This window comes from Callorhinchus milii, unplaced genomic scaffold (assembly GCF_018977255.1).
Source record: "Callorhinchus milii isolate IMCB2004 unplaced genomic scaffold, IMCB_Cmil_1.0 Scaffold4, whole genome shotgun sequence".
Lineage (NCBI taxonomy): Eukaryota > Metazoa > Chordata > Chondrichthyes > Chimaeriformes > Callorhinchidae > Callorhinchus > Callorhinchus milii.
Genome location: NW_024704745.1, coordinates 20,141,289 through 20,164,772, shown reverse-complemented (window position 1 = coordinate 20,164,772; position 23,484 = coordinate 20,141,289). Strand labels below are relative to the sequence as shown.

Genomic DNA, 23,484 nt, shown 5'->3' with positions numbered 1-23,484 from the left:
TTCTCTCAGGACACAAAGAACTGTACACCAGCACAAATCACATCTTTCCAAAGAAAAAAAATGTAATCACATCTTGAAAGGGAGCATGTTAAATTTAGTCAAAAGTAGATTTCTAAACAGGTTTTGACTGAAAAACGGTTTGTGCTCAGCCCACATGTTAGAAACATGCTGGAAACAATACAAGGCTTCATACTCACTGGTAACGCAGGTATGGGTCTTGGGGCTCTCTTTACTTTTGTTGTGCTACAATCCAACTCTATTTTCTCCTGCTCTTCTCGCTCGTCTTCTTGTGCTATGGGCGAATCCAGGTAATCAGGACTTGAAAGTGAGGGCTGTGGGAAAGGAAAGAATTTTTTAGAAACAGACTGCAAAGTATTAAATGTTTTCAATATAATTTGCTGTAAATTGACATTTAGAGTCCTGTGGAGTCCTGTAGCTCAGTGGTTAGACACTTGCAAGTGAGCAAGAGACCTGGATTCGATTCCCGGTAGGGTAAAATGTTGGGCAAGTTTCCTTGCTCCACACACCTGTTTTCCTAGCAGTAAGCAGGAACCCAGTTGTTAGTCGATTGGCAGGTTGCTTTTCTGGGGCTAATAATTCCTTCAAAAATAAATAAAATAAATAATAAATTGGTCACTCAATCCACAACTGTTTGTGAGACACTGCTGTACTCAATTGGCTGCCGTGTTTCGCCCACAAAATACAGTCAATTCTCTTTGCAGTATACTCTGACGCGCTTTGAGATGTCTCAAAGACATGATGAGGCGCAATATCAAATTCAAGGATTATTATTAACATTTCATGTCTCTATGCTGCTTAATTGCCACAGAGATCACAACGGATTTAGAACATGGAACCCGCCACCCAGGATTTAAAATTCAGTAGTCCTCACTACAATGATGTAATGAATGACCGGCTCAGACATGAGTAGTGAAAAATAAGAATATTAGAAAGAAATTATTTCCAGGACACTGCATTTCATTGTTCACAGCACATCACTTGATTGACTGTCAGAGCTCAGTGCATCACCTTCCAAAAAATACATATCATCAAGTGTTTAAAATGCCGCAATCTCTTCTGTAAAAAACCCAGTCAAAAGACAAATATTTTCTTATCAACTACAATTGTAAGGAAACATTCTCTTTCCGCCTCTCAGCCCCTGCCCCCTGCAATTTCTCCCCCGCTATCATGCTCACTTGGGAGTCATTTTGACTCCTTTTTCTTTTTGCTAGAGTTTGGTTCCACAAGCATTCTTTAGTAACTTGGCCAAGTGGCTTATTATTCAAGTGCAAGTCTTGATCGTAACTGCTGGCAGATTGGTTCATGGCAGCCAAACCAGTTCCTGTCCACATACAGACTTTTCAAGATAAGTAGTTAGATCATTTTCTGTTGACAACATAGCTAACTTTACTCTGTACTGAGTTAGCTGATCTAAGCCAAGAAGCAGTTGGGACACAACAATTGACTTCAATGGCCCCTGGGTGGTGGTGGTGGGGGAATCATCTTGGGTTGCCATTCCTAAATGCTACACAAAAACCTGTTTGGAAGCTCCATGTGTGGACTTGAGATGAGGACAGAATCGGAACAGGCTGCGATGTTGCTCATGCCCAAATAATATGCACACACACCCAAGAATGGCCACTTGGGTGAGGTATTGGGAGTGTCCAGGTGCCTGTGCAATTGTACCCCAGTGGAAGGGGAAAAAAAGATTTTAGGAAAGTTACAGGAGAGAAAAATTGGCAGCAAAAAACTTGATTTTACAAAAACAAAATTCTTTTATACCGAATATCAAAGATACTTTTCTCAATCTATCTTGCAGACAATGTGTGTTTTAATCTGATAGGAGTAGCTCTAACTTGTAATTGGTGAATGTGCAGCTTATTCCTAATTAAAATGGATCTCTTTAATAACTGGCTAAATTTCAAGTACTCAGTTAATGAGCTAAGTGGATATTATTCTTGCCTGGTGGAAAGTGGACAGGGACTTTGCTGACATCTGGGAGCATTTTCCATCCTGACAGAAATAAAATTGTAAACAATTGTCACAAATTCTCATCAAACGGAATCTCTAGATGATTTAATAAAGAGCAGCAATAGTTTGGAAGTACGCCAAAGAGGAAGGGAGAATGATAGCAAGAGGCAGAGAAAAGATAATAACTTGCAGAGAAATAGGTCACAAAAAGACATTATGAAAAAAAATCTTTAAACTTTCAATAACCATTTCTCTTACATATTCATCTCCAAATACAACACAAGTATTCTTGGGATATTACTTATGTAATGATATTTACAGAAACAAATATCTTAAAGCATGTATCTATGGACAGCAAGCAAGAAGAGGAGATGGATCTCTACATGTTTCAAAACAGGAAGAGGATCTAGAAGCCAAAATAATTTTGAATGAGTAACAAGAGGCTGGGGGGTTGAATGGTTGGCCTCGGATTATGGAATAGAGAAGGAAGAGTGGAGAGTATGCGCTAGCCATGTTGCTGGAATGGGGAAGATTTCTGGAGAAAGAATAGGCTGGAGAAAGGCTGTAAAAACTAGGATGATGCACTATAGTTGATGGTGCCAATGGAGCTTGGCAAGAGAGTGGGTGATCAGAATTTAGGACAGGCTCCAGTTGCGGAGTTCTGGGTAAGTTGAAGATTGAGAAGAGTGTAGCAAAGAAGATCAGATGGAAGGCCTATCCCAGAGGTGCAGAAGGCACGAATCAGAGTTTATATGGAAAAGGTGCTGTGCAAGGAACAATGCTCTCTGATCTGGAAGAGATCTTTGTGGTGGGTCATATGGGGTTTGCTCCTCAACGCACCATAAAGTTGAGCCTGAGCAAGTAACATTGTCAACAACAATAACAAATTGCATTTATATAGCACCAGTCACGAGAGGAGGAGGTCCCAAGGAGTTGAAATGACGGTTCATGGAACCTGAGCAAGAGGCACCAAGAGCTGGTAAAAGCTGAATAAGATGGTTTCAATCTCGTCAATTTTAGGTGTAAAAACCTCAACCAGGTTTTGATTTTGCATACAACAACAACCACAAGATTCCATTTATAGAGCGCCTTTCACGTCGGGAGGACGTCCCAAGGCGCTGGAAAGTTGGGTCAGGACCCGAGCAGGGGGGAAATGGTGAGGGGAGGGAAGGGAGGGAGCGAGGAGGGGGGAAATGGTCAGGGTGAGGGGAGGGAAGGGAGGGGGCGAGGAGGGGGTAGAGAGTTGAGAGGGGAGCTGAAGGCTCAGTCAAAGAGAAAGGTCTTGAGACCGGCCTTGAAGGAGGAAAGGGAGGAAGCAAGGCGAAGGCACTGGGGGATGGAGTTCCAGAGCCTGGGGGCTGAGAGGCTGAAGGCCCGGCCACCGATGGTAGGGCGGTTGAGGCGGGGGATGTGGAGCAGACCGGAGCCAGAGGAACGGAGGGTACGGGCAGGTAGATAGGGGGATAGTAGGTCGGAGAGGATAGACAGACAGTAAAAAAAGTTTAAAAAAAGCAGGAAATTGAATAGCAATTATAAACATAAAAATAATAGTCCTCAATTGATCTTTTATTCTCAATTTTAACAATAAATTCTTAAGTAATTCAGGTAAAATAATCTTTGCATTTTATTCTGAAATATAATATTTTTCCTGCAAATATAACTTACTGTTTTTTTAAAAAAACTTTAAATAGCTATTAAGAAATAATCTATTTCTCATCATTCTCTCTTCTGGGCTCGCAAACCCTTTAGTTTGGCTCTTGCTTAAGCCATTTTTACATTCTAAGGTCTTTTGTTCTGAAACAGCAAATCCCGAGTCTGGAGATTTTGTTGGATCATCAGGGAATGACACATCAGCAAAAGCAGCACTGGGTGCAACACAATCAAAACAGCGAGGCAAATTCACCATAGGCTTCAACTACTTACAGATGTAAAGACTTGAGATGGGGGTCGTCTCCCACTAGCTTTGGGACGGGAGGCAGTTGGATGATTAAGTTTCTCAGTGGAAGAAACCACACTATCAAAACTCCCTACGTCTACAACAAGAAAACAGAACATTTGAATACATATTACATAGATTAATTTCGCAACAATCCACATAGCACAAATGGATCAAGTCCATCTAGTATTGAACAACACCTCCAGAACAATCAGACCTCGAGGTTTCAGCAAAATACACTCATGCACAGATAGTGGTGCATTTACCACACATTTTTTTAAAAAATCTGAGAGCAAATGAATTGCATTTATTTCTGTACACTGACACCCTCCTATCCAAACAGCAAATTAACCACAAATCAGAATAAAACAATGAAATACCTAAATAAAATGAGTTTCATGTAATGATAAAGTAGATCAGACAGCAATGTGCCTCCTACACTTCAAAAGATTTTCGATTTCACAATTAATTAACATTCAATTATTTATTCACTTCAATCTCTGATTGACCCTGAACAATAGTTCCATAAGCACCCTCTTCCCTTGGTTACCTTGCAAAAGTGACCATTCTTCATGTGTAAGACATACAGTGAATGTCAGCAGGGAATCCATTAATAGAGCACCACAGCTAATTTTGTTAATCTCCTTACCTGAAGCAGTTGGGGTTCATTTGACAGTGATTGGAATCAAAGCTCTGGCTGATTTCCTCCCCCTCATCCAATAACCCAAGTACACAGACATCAACCTCGCCCTCTAAATCCACTCCTGTTGACATCAACAACTCAACACAAGCTAAGAATTGAAGCTGTGACTTTCCAAGTCTGTCCATTTCAGTTGTGCTCTGGGCAGTGTACTTACCAACTGAGTCACATAAAGGGTGCTAACAATGGTGCTAACAATCAAGATGTTAAGAGCAGTAGATAAAATATTTAACTTCATTTAACTTCTCAAGATTACTGTATTTTTTTACACACAAGCTTTCAGTTTTTATAATTTACAGTGAAAGCACCAAATCATTTATTTGGGGTCAAAGTACTGATGCCAGTAAACGTTATATTCTGTGATAATCCAAGATGAATGCTGAATAAAGATTTGCAGGTAGGAATCCTGAATGATTTTTCCCCTCTAGCATACATTCCACTGATGATACAATAAAACACCAAGCATCAATTCTGAAGTCAGATGCAGCAGGAGTGAAATATTCCACTTTTTCTACACTAGTTTTAATGGCTCTCTTAAACCACATAATGCATCACTTCCAATAGTATTTGTTTGAAGTGGGTAAACAGGATTTACTATACATTACTTCTCTCTGTGTGCCTGAGAACTTTTTAAAAAGAAACATAATAGGAATACATTATTTTTAAAACCTCTTAATCCCCCACCCTCCACCCCTTCAGAAAGATAGCAAAGTCTCTGCCAAGGAGACCTGTTTGACCATACTGATAAAATCCATTTTAGATCACTGTCACTGAGCTGCATAAGGATCAACACCCTTCCTGATTATATATGTTGTGCAAGTGCTCAACTTAACTACATAAGTCATTGCAACTCTGGCAATGTCAAGTGCAGTAAAGCTGGCTTCATGCTGCTGATTGAATTTTGTATTGAAAAGATACTGGTAATGAAAACATCCGGCTGATTCACAAATGAAACTTTTTTTTAAGTACGGATCTTGTGGATAAAATAAATAACTTATCTTTTCTTTATCCTCTACCAATCTGAACTAGTTCCTAAAAAAAAACCTAATGAAATGTTGGTCTTTATCGCAAGAAAGCTGGAAGATAAAACAAAGGGAGTAATGTATGTTACAGCTGTATAATGCCCTGGTCAGATCTCATTTAGAATATTGTGTGCAGTTTTGAGCATCACAACATAGAAAAGCAACATAGAAAGGGAAAATTGGGGCTATACTCCCTTGAATAGAGGAGGTTGAGGGGTGATCTGATATTGGGGTGTTTGGGTAGCCTGGGCAATAAATGTTAACAATAAGTGTTTGACCATAAAGGTCTTCATTAACTGAGTTTCATCCTGTCCCCAACCAAACTTGCATGATCTTTCAAGCATGAATCATCTAACTGAGTTAGGATTGGAAACCCTGACCAAATATTCCCTTCCTTGTGCAGGAACACCTAGGCTGATCTCTCAAATCTCTGTTCTAACTGAGATTAGCTAATTCAGACCATGCTTGAATTGAATCACAAGGGTTTACCGACAGAGTCATTTTCAATGTAATTACTACTAAGCAACAACACTACATTTAATCTAATGTAGTGGATCCTATATTAGAGAAATGCTTCAAAATGTTCAACTTTAGCATTGATTTCAATAAGTGAAAGGTAAACAACTATTGATGGTTTATTAACATGCCTACCACACAACATATAATTCTAAAAGATAAAGACTATACTCAGTAGGACAACAGTAGAAACAAAGATGATTTGGTAGAGAACATAACGTTTCGCCCACAAAATATACAGTCAACTCACTTTACAGTATATTCTGTGAAGCGCTTTGAGACGTCTCGAAGACGTGATAAGACCCTATTATACCAAATGCAAGGATTACTATTATTACTGAAAAAAGAATAATTTTTGATAATGGCAAATCTAAATTCCAATTAGTTTGAAAAAGAAATGCACCTTTCTCTAAATCATGAGAAAAAATGTTTTATGTTTCAAATTGAATAAATATTATTCAAAATTTCCATTCTGATGTATCTGAATACACACCAAATGTGTCTAATTCCACTAATCCTCCTTAAAAATTACATTGCCTTGAATCTTAGTATACAATGTATATAATAGAATAAGATCATATGGAAATAACAAACAGAAAGGAAAAACAGAATAGGTTTTCACTTAATAAGAACATACTAACAAGCAAAGCAGTGATTGAGCAGGAGGGAAAGAAAAGCTGTGGTAAAGTTCCAATGGGAAGATTAGAGAGCAGACAATGTTTCAAGCCCATATTAAACTATATCAATAAACAAAATTACTGTGAAGTTGGCAGATCTCAAACAACAACAAAATTATATTTGTATAGCGCCTTTTGTGTCTGGAGGACGTGCCAAGGCGATGGACAATCAGTGTTTCATACATTTAAAACATGAAGTACATTTATTGCAAAATATAGTGCATTTAAATTGTCAATTAAAACATTGGGATTGAAAAGATATTGATATACATTTCTTATACTTTATACTATTTTATTTTGGATTTTCAAATTAGGACACAAAGCAATGTATTACTTCTAGCCAAAGGACTGTGAATTGAAGGACTGAGCAACAATTCTCAGAAAAGAAGGCAGTTTTTGATATATTTCTGTCAAACAATTTCCTAATTGCCTAAGAAAATAATGTATTTTGTGGCTTAATATGCAAATAACATTATTCATAATTTAACCCTTAAAACTATTTTCACACCTGCACAACTTTAAAACGCTAAAAATATATTTAAACTTTTATCATTTAGTTGTCAATATGTTCAGTCCAAATTTGATTTTTTATAAAATTCATGCTTTGATTCAAATTCCAATTAAATGTATAAATTCAGGAACTGACATCTGCATAGATTAATGGAATCAATTCAACACAGTAATTTGTCTACTGTATAATCTAATTGCAACAAATAAAAGACAAGGAGCAGAATTATTTAGAAATCTAATGATTGTCAAGAGGAAGACGACCTTACCCTCAAAGGGCATAGAAGTGGAGTTACCCATGGTAAATAGAAGTGAGAGTTAAAAGGCTTTAAAGGAGTGATGGGAAAGGAAAACAAAGTCGTCACAAGAAAGGAATGTCTGAAAACAATGAGAACAGAACAGAAAGTTACTGAGGCAGTCGGCACATTTTTGGTACATAGAAGATCGGAACTATAGCAATTTATTTGCTTACATTGTTAAACTGAACTCAAAGCAAATGGAACTGATAACACCTTAGAACTGGAGAGAAGAACTCATGTCACAACACTATAGTGCAATACATCAAAGCACACCAGGATGCTGTGCCACATAGACGTCTTTACAATTTGTGCAAGGTCTTTAAAATTTCAGTTGTTTAATCAATGGGCCCCAATAATACAGGTTACTACATGGCACAGCATTTTAGGAGCTAGAAGAGCTGCTGTTACATTCTGTATATTGCAGTAACATTTTTATACAATGCATCTTCAATAGTTTTTGTATGAATTACATTGAAGTGCTAAAGGAGTGCAGGCACTTGCAAACCTTATCTTGTCAAGGGCCAGGTTTCATGAAATAACTGCATGTCCTTGAGATTGGGCATGCTTAGGAAAACATCTAAAACCTAACCATATGCGGTCAAGAGCACTCAGCCATTTTAATTAATACATAATGTCCATTAGAATTTATAGAAATGGTTTGTTGTACATACTCCTCTCTCCTTTACTTTGTACCAACATATATGTTCTATATGTTAAGTACCCAAAAGGTAAGGAAGGTGCACTTAAAATTGAGACTTTCTAAGACTTTTTAAGTAAGATATTTAGAATGTTTGATCTTCAATATTAAATACTGCTGAACTTAATACTTAAGTGACTGGGTCAGAAAAGCGAAGATTTTTTTTCTTAAACACCTCACACTCCCAGTTTAAAGAAAACAGGTCAATGCACTGAGAATAATCAACAACAACAGTGAAATTAAAAAAGAAGCTAGAAACCCCAATCTTATAACTACAATGTTGATCAACGTACAAGTCATGCACAGAAATTCATTCAAAATACACACTGAGAATATCTCACTAGTGATCGCAAGTTATGGCAGTTTTAAATCAATGTTGAATGTATTAAATAACAACTCACCATCACTGCCTTGAATTCACTCACCATCACTGACGAGATATTCTGCTCATTCTGAGAGGATGCAGCTCCGAGTGGAGCCTCAGTGCTTTAAATATATTCTGGAACACTGCGTAGACTAGTGTTGACCGTCAAAGGTCATTATACATTGTAAATAAGCAAGTTGTTATCCTCATGAAGTAAATTGTCTATGGTCTGCAATTTTACCAATCATATCCACAGAACACGTCAAAATGATCAACTGTAAATAACTATTTCCAAATGAAACAAAAGCAGATGGACATTCATGCTACTGTACTTGCTTTTAGGTAAACGCTGCTCTTCACAAGCCATTCTTCACTGCTGAACCGACCTGCTACTCGTTTCTTACCCAAAGTTCCTTTTTAGCTAGGCTTGCAAGCTTGAATTTGCAACTATGCTTAATGTCCCATTTTGAATGTCTTTTTGTAAGCTATATACTATTTAACTGGACCTTCTGATGCATTAAGAATCAATATGTCGATTTGTTTATAAAAGCAGTGTGCAGCGGCACCATAATGCAGCTATTTATAGACCATTAGAATCAGCAGCTGAATGGGATAGTGACTTCTTACCAATGTCATTGGTCTTTTCCAAGGACTCTCTCTCAGACGTGCAGAGAATAATAGAAACTCCTAGTTCAGACTTTGAATCGCTGTCAGACCTGCTCAAGAAAAGGAGAACCCAATACATAAGTACTCTTTTTCATATTATAAAACATCACTCTTACCTCTGGCAGACTGCAGTATGTACAGCACTTGAATTTAAGTGGCAAAGTCTTTCAGAAGCAGCTTTCAAGCAGTAAAAATGGGTATCAGGTTACATAAATGAGCAGTCATTAAGACATTTCCATGTAATTCAGACGCTATTCATAACAGCGAAATCAATGACCAAAACACTTGCCAATTTGGATAGAGATTAAACTCTTAAACAATAATGAAACTCCTGGTAACTTTCCCCAGCTGTAATAACTATTTCTGAACTGTCTCTATTAAAATGGTCCATATGCTGATCAATGGTAAATATGAGATGCATTGCCAGTCCTCTACTGGGTGTTTTTTTTCCTAAAATCACCTGGCTGTGTCATAGATCACACAGCTAAAAGAAGGCAAATGTGGCAAATTACTGCTGTCACTTTATAGAACAACAAGCGACGACTAGCATTTATATGGCACCCTTCATGCAGGTAGCATCTTGGTGCACTTAAAAAGCAGTCAGTTTGTGCACACTTGTGTCATGAAGGATTATAGATTATAGGCTTTATAAATAGGGGCATAGAATACAAAGCCAGGAAGTTATGATGAACTTTAGGCCTCAGCTAGAGTACTGTGTTCAGTTCTGGGCATTACACTTTAGGAAGGATGTGAAGACATTGGAGAGGGTGCAAAGGAGATTTACCAGGATCGTACCAGGAATGAGGGACTTCAGTTATCAGGAGAGGCTAGAGAAGCTGGGATTATTCTCCTTGGAGCAGAGAAGGTTAAGAGGAGACTGAATAGAAGTTTTCAAAATTATGAGGGTATTCAATAGGGTGAGCAAGGAGAAACTATTTCCACTGGCGGGTGGGTTGGTAACCCAAGGACACCGATTTAAAATAGTTGTTAAAAGAAACAGAGGGGAGGTGAAGAGGAATTTTTTCACACAGTGAGTTGCTCGGATCTGGAATGCATTGCCTGAAAGGGTGGTAGAAGCCGATTTGATAACAACTTTTAAGAGAGGAGTAGATAATTATTTTGGGAGAACAAGTTTGCAGGGCTATGGGGAGAGAGCGGAGGAATGGGATTGATTTGGATAACTCTTTTCAAAGAGCCGGCAGAGACACGATAGGCCGAATGGCCTCCTTCTGTGCCGTATAATTCTATGATTACAAACTATAAAGAAGAAGTTTAACTAGAAAATGGACATTATGTTTGCTGAAGATAATCATGTGGATTACTAAATCTAAACAGCTTGGTGATAAAATGTTAAATTATTGTGGATATTAGAATTGATGGAAATGAATGACCAAATGTTTAAGTTTGGAAAGAATAGGTAAAACAAGTAACTATTCATTACATTGATTTTTCTCCATCTAAATGGTTACAAAAACACAGCTTCACTGAACGTGCTGTTTCCAGTTCTCTTCTGATTTCAGATCCAAATCAAACCACATATTTCGCCCACAGTCAATTCACTTTACAGTACATTCTGTGAAGCGCTTTGAGACATCTCAAAGACATGATAAGCGTTATATCGGGTAGCTTAGTGGTTAAAAATATAATCAGTTCAACATTGCTAGATGCTTCTTGCCATTGGCAACATTGTTTAGTTTCTAGATAAATGGTACCTGAGGAAGCCAAAAATAAAAGTTGCAGCAAATCAGTAAGGACTTTGGGATCATGTGGAACCTCTGATATAGGGGAGTTTGGAGCAACAATGTATATAGAGATAGGGTAGGGTATTGGAGAGACTATAGAGGCCAAGTTTTAAATCTGGGCCTTTCTAGGTCACATTGATGTAGGACCACATGTAAAAATGAATGAGAGATGATGAAAGAGTCAAACAAAAGATAATAGAAAAAAATAAGAAACAGGAAACACTGTTGCTTTTGATGAATTTCTGCATTAATCAAGAGGAATGATGTCAGCAAGGGGGAAGCTGTATTTCTCATCAAGAACATTGCTCACTCATGAGCACAAAAGTCTCTCACTCCAAAACTTTTTAAAAAATCACTGCTTCACTCCTACTATCCCTGTAAAGTATGATTATTTGAGTGTTAATGTTTAGCTCAGATACCATGTACATAACTGCAACCCTTTACTTTAATTTATCTTGACTAAGCTAAACTTGATCACCTGCTCTCACTGTTTAGGGCAGTGGTAGCCAACCTTTATGGTCAGCAACTCGGTAACTACTAGAACTTTGGGGTGGACTTGCCTGGACTGGTGAGGGTGTTTGGGGGGCTACTTCTTGACGCTCCAAGAAGTCAATAGCGATCAACCGATGATCGCCATCAAACCAGTTGGAGACCCTTGGTTTAGGACATTCCTTGATTGCGTTACAGACTTGTAACACTCCCAGTCATCTAATTTTCTCTACTTCAGCCACCTCCGCAGTCTCAAGGACTACCCCATTAACTGTAGAAAAAGCGAATCAGTCACCATTAAGTAGAAAAGTCAAATATAACAGCTCATTAATATAAAGCCTCATCACTTCTGAAAATTTTAAAAACATCTTGTGGCTTGCTTTAGAGAATTAGTAGCAAACATGTCAATGTCCCTATTGAAAAGTGACCTAGATACTTTTCACAAAGTCATATACTAATGCAAAATAGAACTGCAAACTATAATGTAGGAAATACTGTCCTGGGGCAAATATGGAATTTCTCAATCAACACCAGATTCAACAACTGTTCAATAACCTATTATGAACTGGTTCTCATATGCACGCTATAGATCCATAAAATGACAGCTGCTGCTTACACAAAAACTTGCACCAGAATGAACAAAATCCATGCACAACTAAAACTACATATATTTAAAAATGATTTTAATAGTTTGTCAGAGTGTTTAACAGATTTTAACTTTAACAAAGAAACCATAGTTCAATTTTGATAATTCTTCAAATAAACTTGATTTTTTTTTGTTCTTAGTTGATGCCTGTCAAGGAACTAACCATTGTACAACTGTAGTGATTAGAGTAATTTAAGTTGCTTCAAAAATGATTGTCATGTTGGTGCTTAGAATAGTGTAGGTGCACATGCCAGATGTTTGTCCATCTAGCAATGATGCACTTTTCATCAGGTAGCTCAAAAACAGGAAGGCCCAACCTTGACAATGGGTTATATGTTACCCTTTTGGTATGAATTACCAGGAGCTAAAGTAAGTTAAGCTGGTGAGGCTGTGGGGAGGAGAATGGGAAATAAAAGAAATCAATAATAGTGGACATCAAAATCACCTTGATTAGATTACTCCTTGTAATCATTCTTTCTCTAGATTTCTATGTTCTGCAGGATCCTCTCTCTCTCAATAATATACATAATAATAATAATCCTTGCATTTGATATAGCGCTTTTCACGTCGGGAGGACGTCCCAAAGCGCTTCACAGAACACACTGTAAAGTGAATTGACTGTATATTTGTGGGCGAACGCAGCAGCCAATTGCGCTCAGCAATGTCCCACAAACAGTCGTAGATTGAAAGTGACCAATTTATTATTGTTTTTGGTTTTGGAGGGATTATTATTAGGCTCTGTGTGGAGTAAGGAAACTTGCCCAAGGTTTCACCCTGCCTGGAATTGAACTCAGGTCTCTCGCTTGCAAAGCGAGTGCTCTAACCACTGAGCTACAGGACTCCACAGTCCTGTGGATATATATATATATTTATATAAAAAAAAACTAGTATTTATATAGCACCCGTCATGCAGGGTAACGTCCTGGAGGGCTTGACAGTGGGGGAGTCTGAACCCGAGCAGGGGGAGGAGAAGAAGGAGGTGACTGTAAGCACGATCAAAAAAGTTCTTTAAGTGGGATTTGAAAGGAGGGAGGGGGCAAGGCAGAGGGATTGTGGAAGAGAGTTCCAGAGTTTCAGGGCGTAGTGGCTATAGGCATGGTCACCAATTGTGGAGCAATATAAGACATTTATTAATGGGGAGTTCCTGGATATGCCTCAACTAAGAACAAAAATTATCAGGTATGTTGCAGAATTATCCACATTACCTAAGTTTTCTTTGTTAAGTTAAAATCTGTTACACACAATGACAAAGTCTATTGCGTTCTACCTTCAAAATCAGAATGTTCCATTTTTAAAAACATTATAAAGTGATGAGTTTTGAGTTGCATAGTTTTTTTAAAAAATTGAAATTGGCAACTTTACCTGTTGTGACCTGTGGGAATTACTGGTCTTTCTGGACGTCTAGGAGGCAATGTATTTGGTCTTGTTAAAGAATTGGTCTTGGGAGGCAAAGGTTTCTTCGGTGGTATTGCAGGTACTGAGGGCTTGGCTTGATCTCGTTCTGACTTGTCTTCTGAAAAAAAATTAATATTTAAGAGGATTTTTTCTCCCCTAAACATCTGTCTCTTTTATTTTTTTAAAAAATCACAATAATGTTATTGTGGCTATTTTCATAATAAAACTTCACTTGTCTGAAGTAGCATTCATTTACAGTTGCCAACAAGTTGGTCATGCACTAGTAATGGGTGCTTTTGATGCCATATCCAGAGACCCAGAAAAAAGTGATAGATGCCACATTTACGATTTCTGAAATTCTCAGTGGTTTTAGTTGAAAATTATGGCTTGGAATTTCTGCTCTGTACAGCAGGTTCAATAATGTCCTGAATAAACCTCTAATATTTACCTGAAATCAATAAATTTCTGAAACCAAAATACAATTTGCATTTGTACATGAAAAATGTGAAACAGAATGCACTGTAGCTCACACCTTTGTCCTCTATCCTAGTTGGCAAGGTTTCTGGTCTTTCGGGAGGTATCCTTTTTGATTCGGTCCTTTTGTCAGTAAGCAAGCAGTCAGGTTTTGGTCCTGAAAAACAAGAATAAAATGTTTTACGTCAAGGATTAAAATTACAACATTTTAATTTACAAAATTTAATTACAAAATTACAACCAAGCAGGAGAGTCTTTACACAACAAAAAAAATCAATTTATCTAAATCTTCTTACAATAACAGTTTATAGTTATATAGTGCCTTTCACATTGGGATGACATCTCAAAACACTTTACACAGCTGACTGGGTACCCGAGTTGAGAAGGTTTTGGGGAGGGGGAAAAATGGGGGAAGATGACCAAAAATGTGGTTCAAAAGTTTAATCTAAAGCGAGCTTTAAAGGTGGGATAGAGAGAGGGATGAGACAGAGGGATAGGATTTTTGTGCAGTGACGAACACTTGAAAACTGGGGGGGGCAGGTGGGTGTCTGATACACTTCTGGAATGGAATATGCACTCTCTCCCCAGAGGGCCAGATCCCAGTTATCTAAAAATGGAGAGGATGAGACACGGCTGGCAAAGAGCCAGTTTTTCTCCCATTCACGCACTTTCTCAACAATTATATACATTTTTTAATTAACTGGAAGCAATGGAAGAAGGTGAAATAGGGTGATAAAAGCTGAAAATGGACCCATCAAGAGAAGGTTTGATAGAAGCTGATATCAGAACTTTAGATAATGATTCTCTATTCTATTATCTTAAATCCTGGAATAAGCCTCGAAATCCAGAAGCCTTGAGAAATGGGCTTTAAAGTTGATTTTCAGAAGTTCTAATTCTGTACATTCTTCCAATTCCATTTTGAAGTGCTGAGCGTTAACAGTGCAAAAAAATCACATGGCCAGCTGCTAAAGGATTAAATGAGAATCAAAAAGCTAGTGTGACAATCCAATTTCAAACAATACCAGCAATCTCACCATTCCACTCACTGAATTCCCAACAACTTTTCCTGAGAGACGGGATTCGGTTGACTCTGTAATGTTCTAATTCATAGAGTTTGCTTTTATTTAGAAAATTCACCACCCCTTGCTCAATCCTGACAGCATGACATTCATTTGACTGATTTCTGCAAGTCAGGCCACCCTACTCATTTGCTCCATAGTTAATCCTAAACTACTTTGCTTCCTTTCTGATTCCTATTTAAATTCACAGATGCCTATACCAATAAATACAAAGTTTCCTTTCAATCTTCCATATCACTAGTAACAGTAAACTCCATACCACTAGATGGCAACCCTCTAAAGCTTAGTGAGAAGAGTTTAGTTTCTCACCTTGGCGTAAATGTTGGGAATTAATTTTCGAAATTAACATTATATCTTTCCCATGTTTGTTAAAACAGCCTTTTTAAAAAGTACATATAAGAGTTGACAGGAAAAAAAAACAAATATATTCCATTTGGTGGTAATAGGTACAGAAATATACTAAAAGAACAAGCATTTTATATACGTTCAATGAACCCCACCATGAATACTTTTAAATGCAGTTTATATAATAGACAATGTACTGAGCTTTGTAATAATTTAAAATCCCTGGTGACTTACCAGTCTCTGGACTATATGAAATGCCATTCCCTGACGCTTGTAATATATGGACACGTCAGTAAGTATTAAAAGTATTTAGCATACAAGTAAATGCAGGATTTAAAATCATAATACTGTCAGTAGGACAGTACAAGGTCAGAATGAGTACCTTATATACGACCCAATTCCAATTATCATAGATTGTTTGCTATAACGGTAACGCTATTAAGAGCAGTAGATGAACATCTGTCCATATGTCCTATGTTTATACTATAGCCTGATTAACTATTCAATTATAAATAGAAAGTTGTCTTATACACTGCCAAAAGTGATTGTAAAGTGTCCTACCATGTGCAATTTGGTACTGCACAATCTAAATTTAATCAAAATTACTATTAAAATAGAGGTGTGTCCAGATCAAAACCTGATTTCAATGGCACTCTTGGACATGACTTGTATGCAAATAGTGAATAGAAAGTAGCTTGGTATATTGACATGATTTAAGGTCACACTTTTCTGGTTCACAATAATTCTAGCTACTAGTACACATTACCTGATAGTGGCTTGATGCCTGGAGCTGAAGGAGGTGGAGGTTTCTTGGGTCGCTAAGAAATAAAATACCATATTAATATCAACAGGCTGCAGACAGTTCGTAACTACAATACAAGCCTTGTCCAAAACCTAGTAGGCTCACACAACATGGAACCACAATGATTTAATGTTGACTCTATAACATCCTGACTAGACCAAAATGCATGAATGTAACAAAACAACTCCACAATTGGCACAGAAGATTTCAATGCTCGTCTTATGCAAAACTGTTCCCAAAGGGAAAATAAGAACGAAATTCTAAACTGTAGAATTCATTTTTTAGTTTGGTTGGACAAAAAGCAAATGATAAATGATGTAGAGATTATATTATTCTGTGTGCAATTAGAGATTAAAGGTAGTGCTCACGTGGGATAGGGATTATATTTTATAAAGGGACATTGTAATCTGTATTCCATTTCATAAATAACAACATGCATTTTCCACTCCATACCATGCAACATTCATCATGCAACATTCAAGTATTCATATCAAGTAATCCATTTAAGTGCAATGCAACCAGAATATATATTTATTTCCTTAAAACTCCCAAAACATTCCATATATTATATAATCTCACAAAATCATGTTTTTTTTAAAATGGCATATTTTCTGAATGATAATTTTGAATGGCACCAAACCTAGTTTTTAGAAATCGGTCAATGCTTTAGCAATTCAAAATAATACTGTGTAACAGACATTATTACTTTGTTACACAGTAACAGACAGCCTGTACACACTGAGCTACCTTTACATACCATGTTTATGTTTAGAGGTTTAGGAACTGAAAAAAAAATGGTTTATTCTAATCTCCAGTTTTGACTTAAAACCTCATAAATTTTCCCATTTCTAGCACTGTGTTCCTGATATTCCAGAATAAATCAGTTAATTGCATCTGAACCACCTGTACCTCTCAGCATTTTAATAGCTCAATGATTTCTCCCTCAATCTTTTCTACAATGAAAACAAATTAAGCTCGGTGAGTGTCTCATGAAGCTTGGTGAGCCTTCAGTTTCTTTTCTGAAACTTCTCCAACGTGTTAATATCCTCTTGAAGGTAAGGAATCCAAAGTAGCATTCAGGATTCGCAATGTGGTCAAACCGTGATCAATAAAAGGCTTGAATAACTTCCGACTTCTGACTCTCAACATTTTGTATTGTGCACAATACAGTAATAATTTAAAAAACAAATCATCAGACATTTACAATTATGGTATGGTGATCTTGACAAAATAACCACCTGGTTTAGTCCTGCAATAATTCAATCCAAGAAAATGCAAGGATCATTAATTTACTAGCTGGACATTTGTACTTTTTTAAAATAAAGTTTGACCTTTCAGAGCACAAATATAATGACCAAAACCATTTAAGGAGAAAACATATGCACAACTGTGTTAAATCAAAGTAGTTTTTGAGATTTCACTTTCGCCTTCCCACTTACCTGCACCCCAAATTGCCTTGGTCCTCACAATCTGGGTTCAGTTTTGAAGCTCAATTTTTTGTTCAAGTAAAAATCATTTTGTATTGTAAGATTACAGAGCTCCAAAACAAAACAGATTATGCTGCACAAATCGAAAATTAATTCAATATGCTTGTGGTGTCCAGCATATAAATGCAGTTTAGGAAAATTTGTTCTATTTCCTTTCAAACATTGATTTAGTTGCTTTTGATCCGTGACCCTATCAGCCCCATTCTCGCCCGACTCCACTGGCTTCCCATCACACAGAGGATACAGTTCAAGATCCTGGTCCTCACCTTCAAAGCCTTCCATGGCCTCGCTCCTCCCTACCTCTGCGACCTCCTAACCCCTTACCAACCTGCCCGCTTCACATCCCCCGCCTCGCACTGGCAGGCGGGCCTTCAGCCACTCTGCTCCCACCCTCTGGAACTCCATGTCGCTGTCCCTCTGCCTCGCCCTCTCCCTTGACTCCTTTAAGACCCGTCTCAATACCCTCCTCTTCGACCTCCTTCCACCCCTGCCCTCCACCCTCCTCAAGCCCAACCCCCAGCTCGGGTCCGAAACACTGACTGTCCAGCGCCTTGGGATGTCCTCCCAAAGTGAAAGGCGCGATACAAATATAATTCTGTTGGTTTGTTATTGTGTTTTTCACATAAAGCCCAATTTTGCTCCACTGATAATATCTTGTTTTTGGGTCAGTAGGTTGAAAGTCCACAACCTGAGGCAAAACCATAATGTAGACAGATAATACAGTACTAAAGGAGCACTTCATTACTGAACCTAATCTGATTTGACTTGATTTAAAATCTTAATCGATGTCTGAACCAACAAATTAATTTAAATTTTCACTGCCTTTCTCCCGAAATAAATCCACATGCCACCTATCTGTTCTGGTAGTTCTGTTGGGTAACAAAGATTCCATTGCACTATTTTGAAGAAGAATATAAAGTTCACATTAGTCTTTAATCTAAATTCACCAAAATAAGAGAGTAAAATAGTTTTTATCTCTGTGGTCTTCAGAGATGTTGATGGTGCAGATTAGCTGCCTCATTTGCCTACAAAGGAACCTTTATGACACTTCACAGTAAGTGTGCAAAACATTTTGTGATGTTTCAAATGCAATGAAATACTAAATGAAATGCCAACATTATTCAGAATGCAGAATCACACCATTTACCTCTTTTTCAAAGTCCGGAGGTAGAAGCTTGACAAAATTATCTGGAAAAACTCCGTGTTTACCATTGGTTTCACCTTCCCACCATCCAGCATCAGCACATTCCTATGGGGAAAAAAATGAAAATTCCATTAAAATAAATCTGTATCCTCTGATCACAAATTAGTGCATCAAGCCTTACATGAACTATGCTGAGAGGCAGCACAGGTGACAAACTGCCTCACCATAATGGCAGAGCCCTCATCCTCATGCTTTGAACTATAACCTGGCAAATGCTTATTCAGCAAAATCCACTGATATTATCTTGAAGACTTATTTGAATATTTAATTAGCAGATTTGATGCCCCAAAAGCAAACATCATGGTGTTTATTGCCCTACTCCCAGTGTGAGGCACTTGATTTAAGTCAAGTATGATGTTCACCCTCAATATAAAAAAAAGTTAATTTTTTATCATGTACCTCTCTCTATACATATAGAAATGCCTATATGTATTAAATTGTCCTTAAAAGCAATCAGATAATTGTTACCATTTTGTTTATCTTCTGAAATGCAATGTAGCCCATTAGTAAATCACATATTATATTATATATTTGTATTTTCAGTTACTTCATTTATTTTCCCACTGTGTGTAATGTACAAATTGAGAGGTTTATCAAACACATTGTATTGTTTCTCTAGTGTGCAACAATGGAGTAAACTTAAGAGTAATATAATCTAATAATAATAACCCTTGCGTTTGATATAGCGCTTTTCACGTCTTCTCGACATCTCAAAGCGCTTCACAGAAGACTGTAAAGTGAATTGACCGTATACTTGTGGGTGAAACGCGGCAGCCAATTGCGCACAGCAGTGTCCCACAAACAGTCGTGGATTGAAAATGAACAATTTATTATTGTTTTGTTTTGGAGGGATTATTATCAGGCGTGTGGAGTAAGGAAACTTGCCCAAGGTTTTGACCAGCCTGGAATTGAACCCAGGTGTCTCGCTTGCAAGGCGAGTGCTGAGCTACAGGACTCCACAGGCGTATTCAAAATGTAACAGTATTCAAACCAACAAATTCTCACACATGCACATGCCCCTAAGCATGGAAATTTCCCTTTGTCTGCAATGGAATGTGCACTTTCTCCCTAGAGGAATACACCCTGTTTATCTAATTCTGGAAAGTATTGGTTGCAGGTTGGCAAGAGCAAAGGCTTGGAGACCCCAGAGAGTGCATTGGGGTACTTAGAAAGTTTAACTAGCTAAATCCGTTTGCTTGCCATTGTGAACAAAGTCCGGGCGTTTCCCACTGCTCATACAGCTAGGGAACACACTACCTATTAGGACTTTGGCTTTCAGGGTTAACTGAAGCCAAATGGGAAGAATTCTTTCTCGCAGTCATTGGCCTGTTCCACCAAATCTCCTGATGAGCCAGGTTGGCTGGTGAGTCATCAACAGTGCCCTCAAGTACTGGGGAACTGCGCTATACTATGAACACTCCAAAGGATACAAGTTTCTATACCCCTGAGGCAGGGAAGGGGGAATATTTGTGGAGGGTGGAACAACAGAGTTGTGTAAGATGGTTGAATGCTCTACACTTCCTGGTTGGCTGCCCTTGGGAATCAATAAATTGCTGCACAGAGCTTTTGTCAAAGATCTGAACTGGCATTCATAGCGTTGTGTTGACTAAAAATTACAGGCTTGACGGACCAAATGATGTATTCTAGTTTCATTCTTTTTGTTCCAATGATGTTCCTGCTTGTGACCGTTTTTCATAAGAACTGCTTAGGATGAGAAAATGCAATTTGGTTTTTGAAGCTTATCCCTCTGCTCATTTCCTTGCAGAAAGCTCCCAATCCTTGGCACACATCCAATAATTTGATTAAGTGTTCATTCTTTGTGTGGGAGAATTCAAACATGTGTCTCATGCAGTGTTTAACTAAACGTATTTGAGCAAAGGTCACTGAATTGCTCAATAAGTGGGATTCCTGTCCAATTGTTCCTGTCCCTGCCCAGGAGCAGTAGGCCAAAATGACCCTATCAGTTACATATCTGAGTTTGACTAGCTCAGCACAGACCAAAGATCAATCTAAGGATGCTTCCTGATCTGTATGGATTAATGCACACTGTATTGCACACTTTTTTTTTACTGGCATCATTATGCACACACACACACACACACACACATATCCATGTCCCTGACTACAGGGGCCAATCTCTCCTCCCTTATCCACATCCCCACCTTCCCTGTCAGTCCTCCCCTTCGGCCCCCCCATTCTGCCACCAACTGTCCCCTCTGCATTGGCCTACAAAACGACCGCTCTCTGTCCAACAAAATACTCACCGTCCAAGAGCTCATTGTCGATGAAAACATCACCATTCTCACCCTCACTGAAACCTGGATGACTCAGGGGACACCTTTTCCCCGATAGAGGTCACACCACCCGGCTACATGTTCCATCACACCCCTCGATCTAACTGCTGTGGTAGTGGTGTGGCTCTCAGCTCCCAGTCCCCGATCAGCCTCTCTCTCCCCTTACTCCTCTGGAACCTTCCCCTCCTTTGAGCACCTTACCCTTTATCACCTCTCCAACCTTTCCCTCAAAATTCTCCTTATCTATCACCCCCCACCCACCCAAGTCCTCCCCAGCCTTTATCACCGACATCTCCACCCTCCTATCTTCCTTCTCCTGTTCCGAATGCCTCCTCATCCTAGGCGACTTCAACCTTCACTTCACGCCCTCCTGCTCTATCTCTGCTGACTTCGCCTCCCTTATCTCCTACCTCAACCTTTCCCTCATCCATCTGCCACCCACATCAGCGTTTATCCCCTCGACCTGGTGATCACTCGGGGCCTCACCGTCTGACCTCACCATCATCGATAAAGCGATCTCGGACCATTACTTCATCTCCCTAACTCCTCAATCCCTCTCCTCACTGCCACCCAACCCACCTCCATCTCCTACTGCCCCTGGAAAAAAATCTCCTCCCCCTCCCTCTCGGCTGCCTTGGAGACGTCTGAACACCTTCCCTTCTGGGCTTCCTCCTGCAATGACCTATCCTCCTCGGTCACTCTTCTCCACAATTCCCTCTTCTCCACTCTCGATTCCCTTGCTCCCCTCTCTTCTCGAACCGTCTCCTATTCACGTGAGTCACCATGGTATACCAGCCACCGCCGCTCCCTTAAAGCACAGGTGCGTGCCGCTGAGCGTACCTGGCTTAAATGAAATTTAGCAGCCCATCGGCAGATCTGGCTAGACCATATCAAATCCTACCACCCCACCCTTGCCTCTGCTAACGACAATCTTGGAGGCCAAGGACAAGCCCTGGCTCCTTTTCTCCATCACCAACCAGTTCCTCCGTCCACCCTCTCACGCCCCACCCATTCTCACCTCAAATGCCAACTGCGAGGCGATGCTGGACTTCCTCAAATCCAAAGTTGAGGGGATCTGCTCAGCTGTCTCTGCTATTCCGTCTGCTACACCCTCCCCATCTCCGTCTCACCCTGGCCCCTACCCATCCCTCCCTCCGCACCTTCAAACCTGTCTCCCACTCCTCTCTCACCATCACTATAACCCGCATGAAACCAACCACTGCTCCCTCGACCCCATCCCTACCCCTCTCCTTACCTCCCAGCTTCATCAAAACCAGGCCACCAAAGCCCTCATACACACTTTCATTACACTGAGGTTTATTGATCTCCCCAACTCCTCCCTCCATAGGCTGCAGATCATCCAGAACTCTGCAGCCCGTGTCCTCTCCCGTACCAAGCTCCATGCTCCGTGACCCTATCACCCCCATCCTCGCCTGACTGCACTAGCTTCCCATCACACAGAGGATACAGTTCAAGATCCTGTTCCTCACCTTCAAAGCACTCCATGGTCTTGCTCCCCACTACCTCTGTGACCTCCTAACTCCCTACCGCAATCATGCTCGCTTCCTCCATTCAGCAGGCTCTGGCCTGCTTCATGTCCCCCACCTCGCTCACCCCACTGTTGACAGGCGGACCTTTTGCCACTCTTCCCCCACCCTCTGGAACTCCATCCCGCAGTCCATCTGTCTCGCCCCTTTCCTTGCCTCCTTCAAAACCCACCTGAAGACCCTCCTTTTCGACCGTACTTTCGATCACCCTCTTCCTCTCTCCCCGATCCTGACCCCCAGCTAGGTTCCGAAACTCTGTCTGTCCAGCGCCTTGGGACATCCTCCCGATGTGAAAGGCGCTATACAAATGTAATTTTGTTGTTGTTGTATGTCAAATGCAAGGATTATTATTATTATGATGGAACCTGGTTGTCAAGAGTTAGTTTGAGGTCAAATGTTGAACAGAACACATGTGTGCAAAACACATCAGAATTTGATTGGCTTGAAACAGAGTGTTGATGAGTGTTGCATAATTTTTTGATAGAACCAGTTCCCTTGGCCAATGTCGGCAAGACGGAAGCCATACTCTTTGGCTCCCGTCAACGTCTTCTCTCCTGCAGGACTTAACTCCTCAATCTCTCTGGGCTCTCCCTCAGACTCATCGAACCCGCGCGCAACTTAAGAC

At 39.4% G+C, this 23,484-nt stretch overlaps 1 protein-coding gene across 9 annotated transcripts in view; it reads right to left on the bottom strand.

The window, feature by feature from the left end:
* Window positions 1–23,484, bottom strand: part of sh3kbp1 (SH3-domain kinase binding protein 1) — a 100,351-nt gene that overhangs the window by 5,850 nt on the left and 71,017 nt on the right. For 4 of the 9 annotated variants that reach the window (XM_042333877.1, XM_042333881.1, XM_042333883.1 and 1 more), the window contains 8 exons: window positions 18,962–19,063; window positions 16,292–16,343; window positions 14,160–14,258; window positions 13,595–13,745; window positions 9,317–9,405; window positions 3,895–4,004; window positions 1,963–2,013; window positions 198–332 (listed from right to left, as the gene is read on the bottom strand). In XM_042333877.1, the coding sequence (XP_042189811.1) occupies window positions 198–332; window positions 1,963–2,013; window positions 3,895–4,004; window positions 9,317–9,405; window positions 13,595–13,745; window positions 14,160–14,258; window positions 16,292–16,343; window positions 18,962–19,063 (789 nt within the window). The remainder of the gene's footprint in view (window positions 1–197; window positions 333–1,962; window positions 2,014–3,894; window positions 4,005–9,316; window positions 9,406–13,594; window positions 13,746–14,159; window positions 14,259–16,291; window positions 16,344–18,961; window positions 19,064–23,484) is intronic. The other 5 variants (XM_042333878.1, XM_042333884.1, XM_042333880.1 and 2 more) reach the window with 3 other exon arrangements.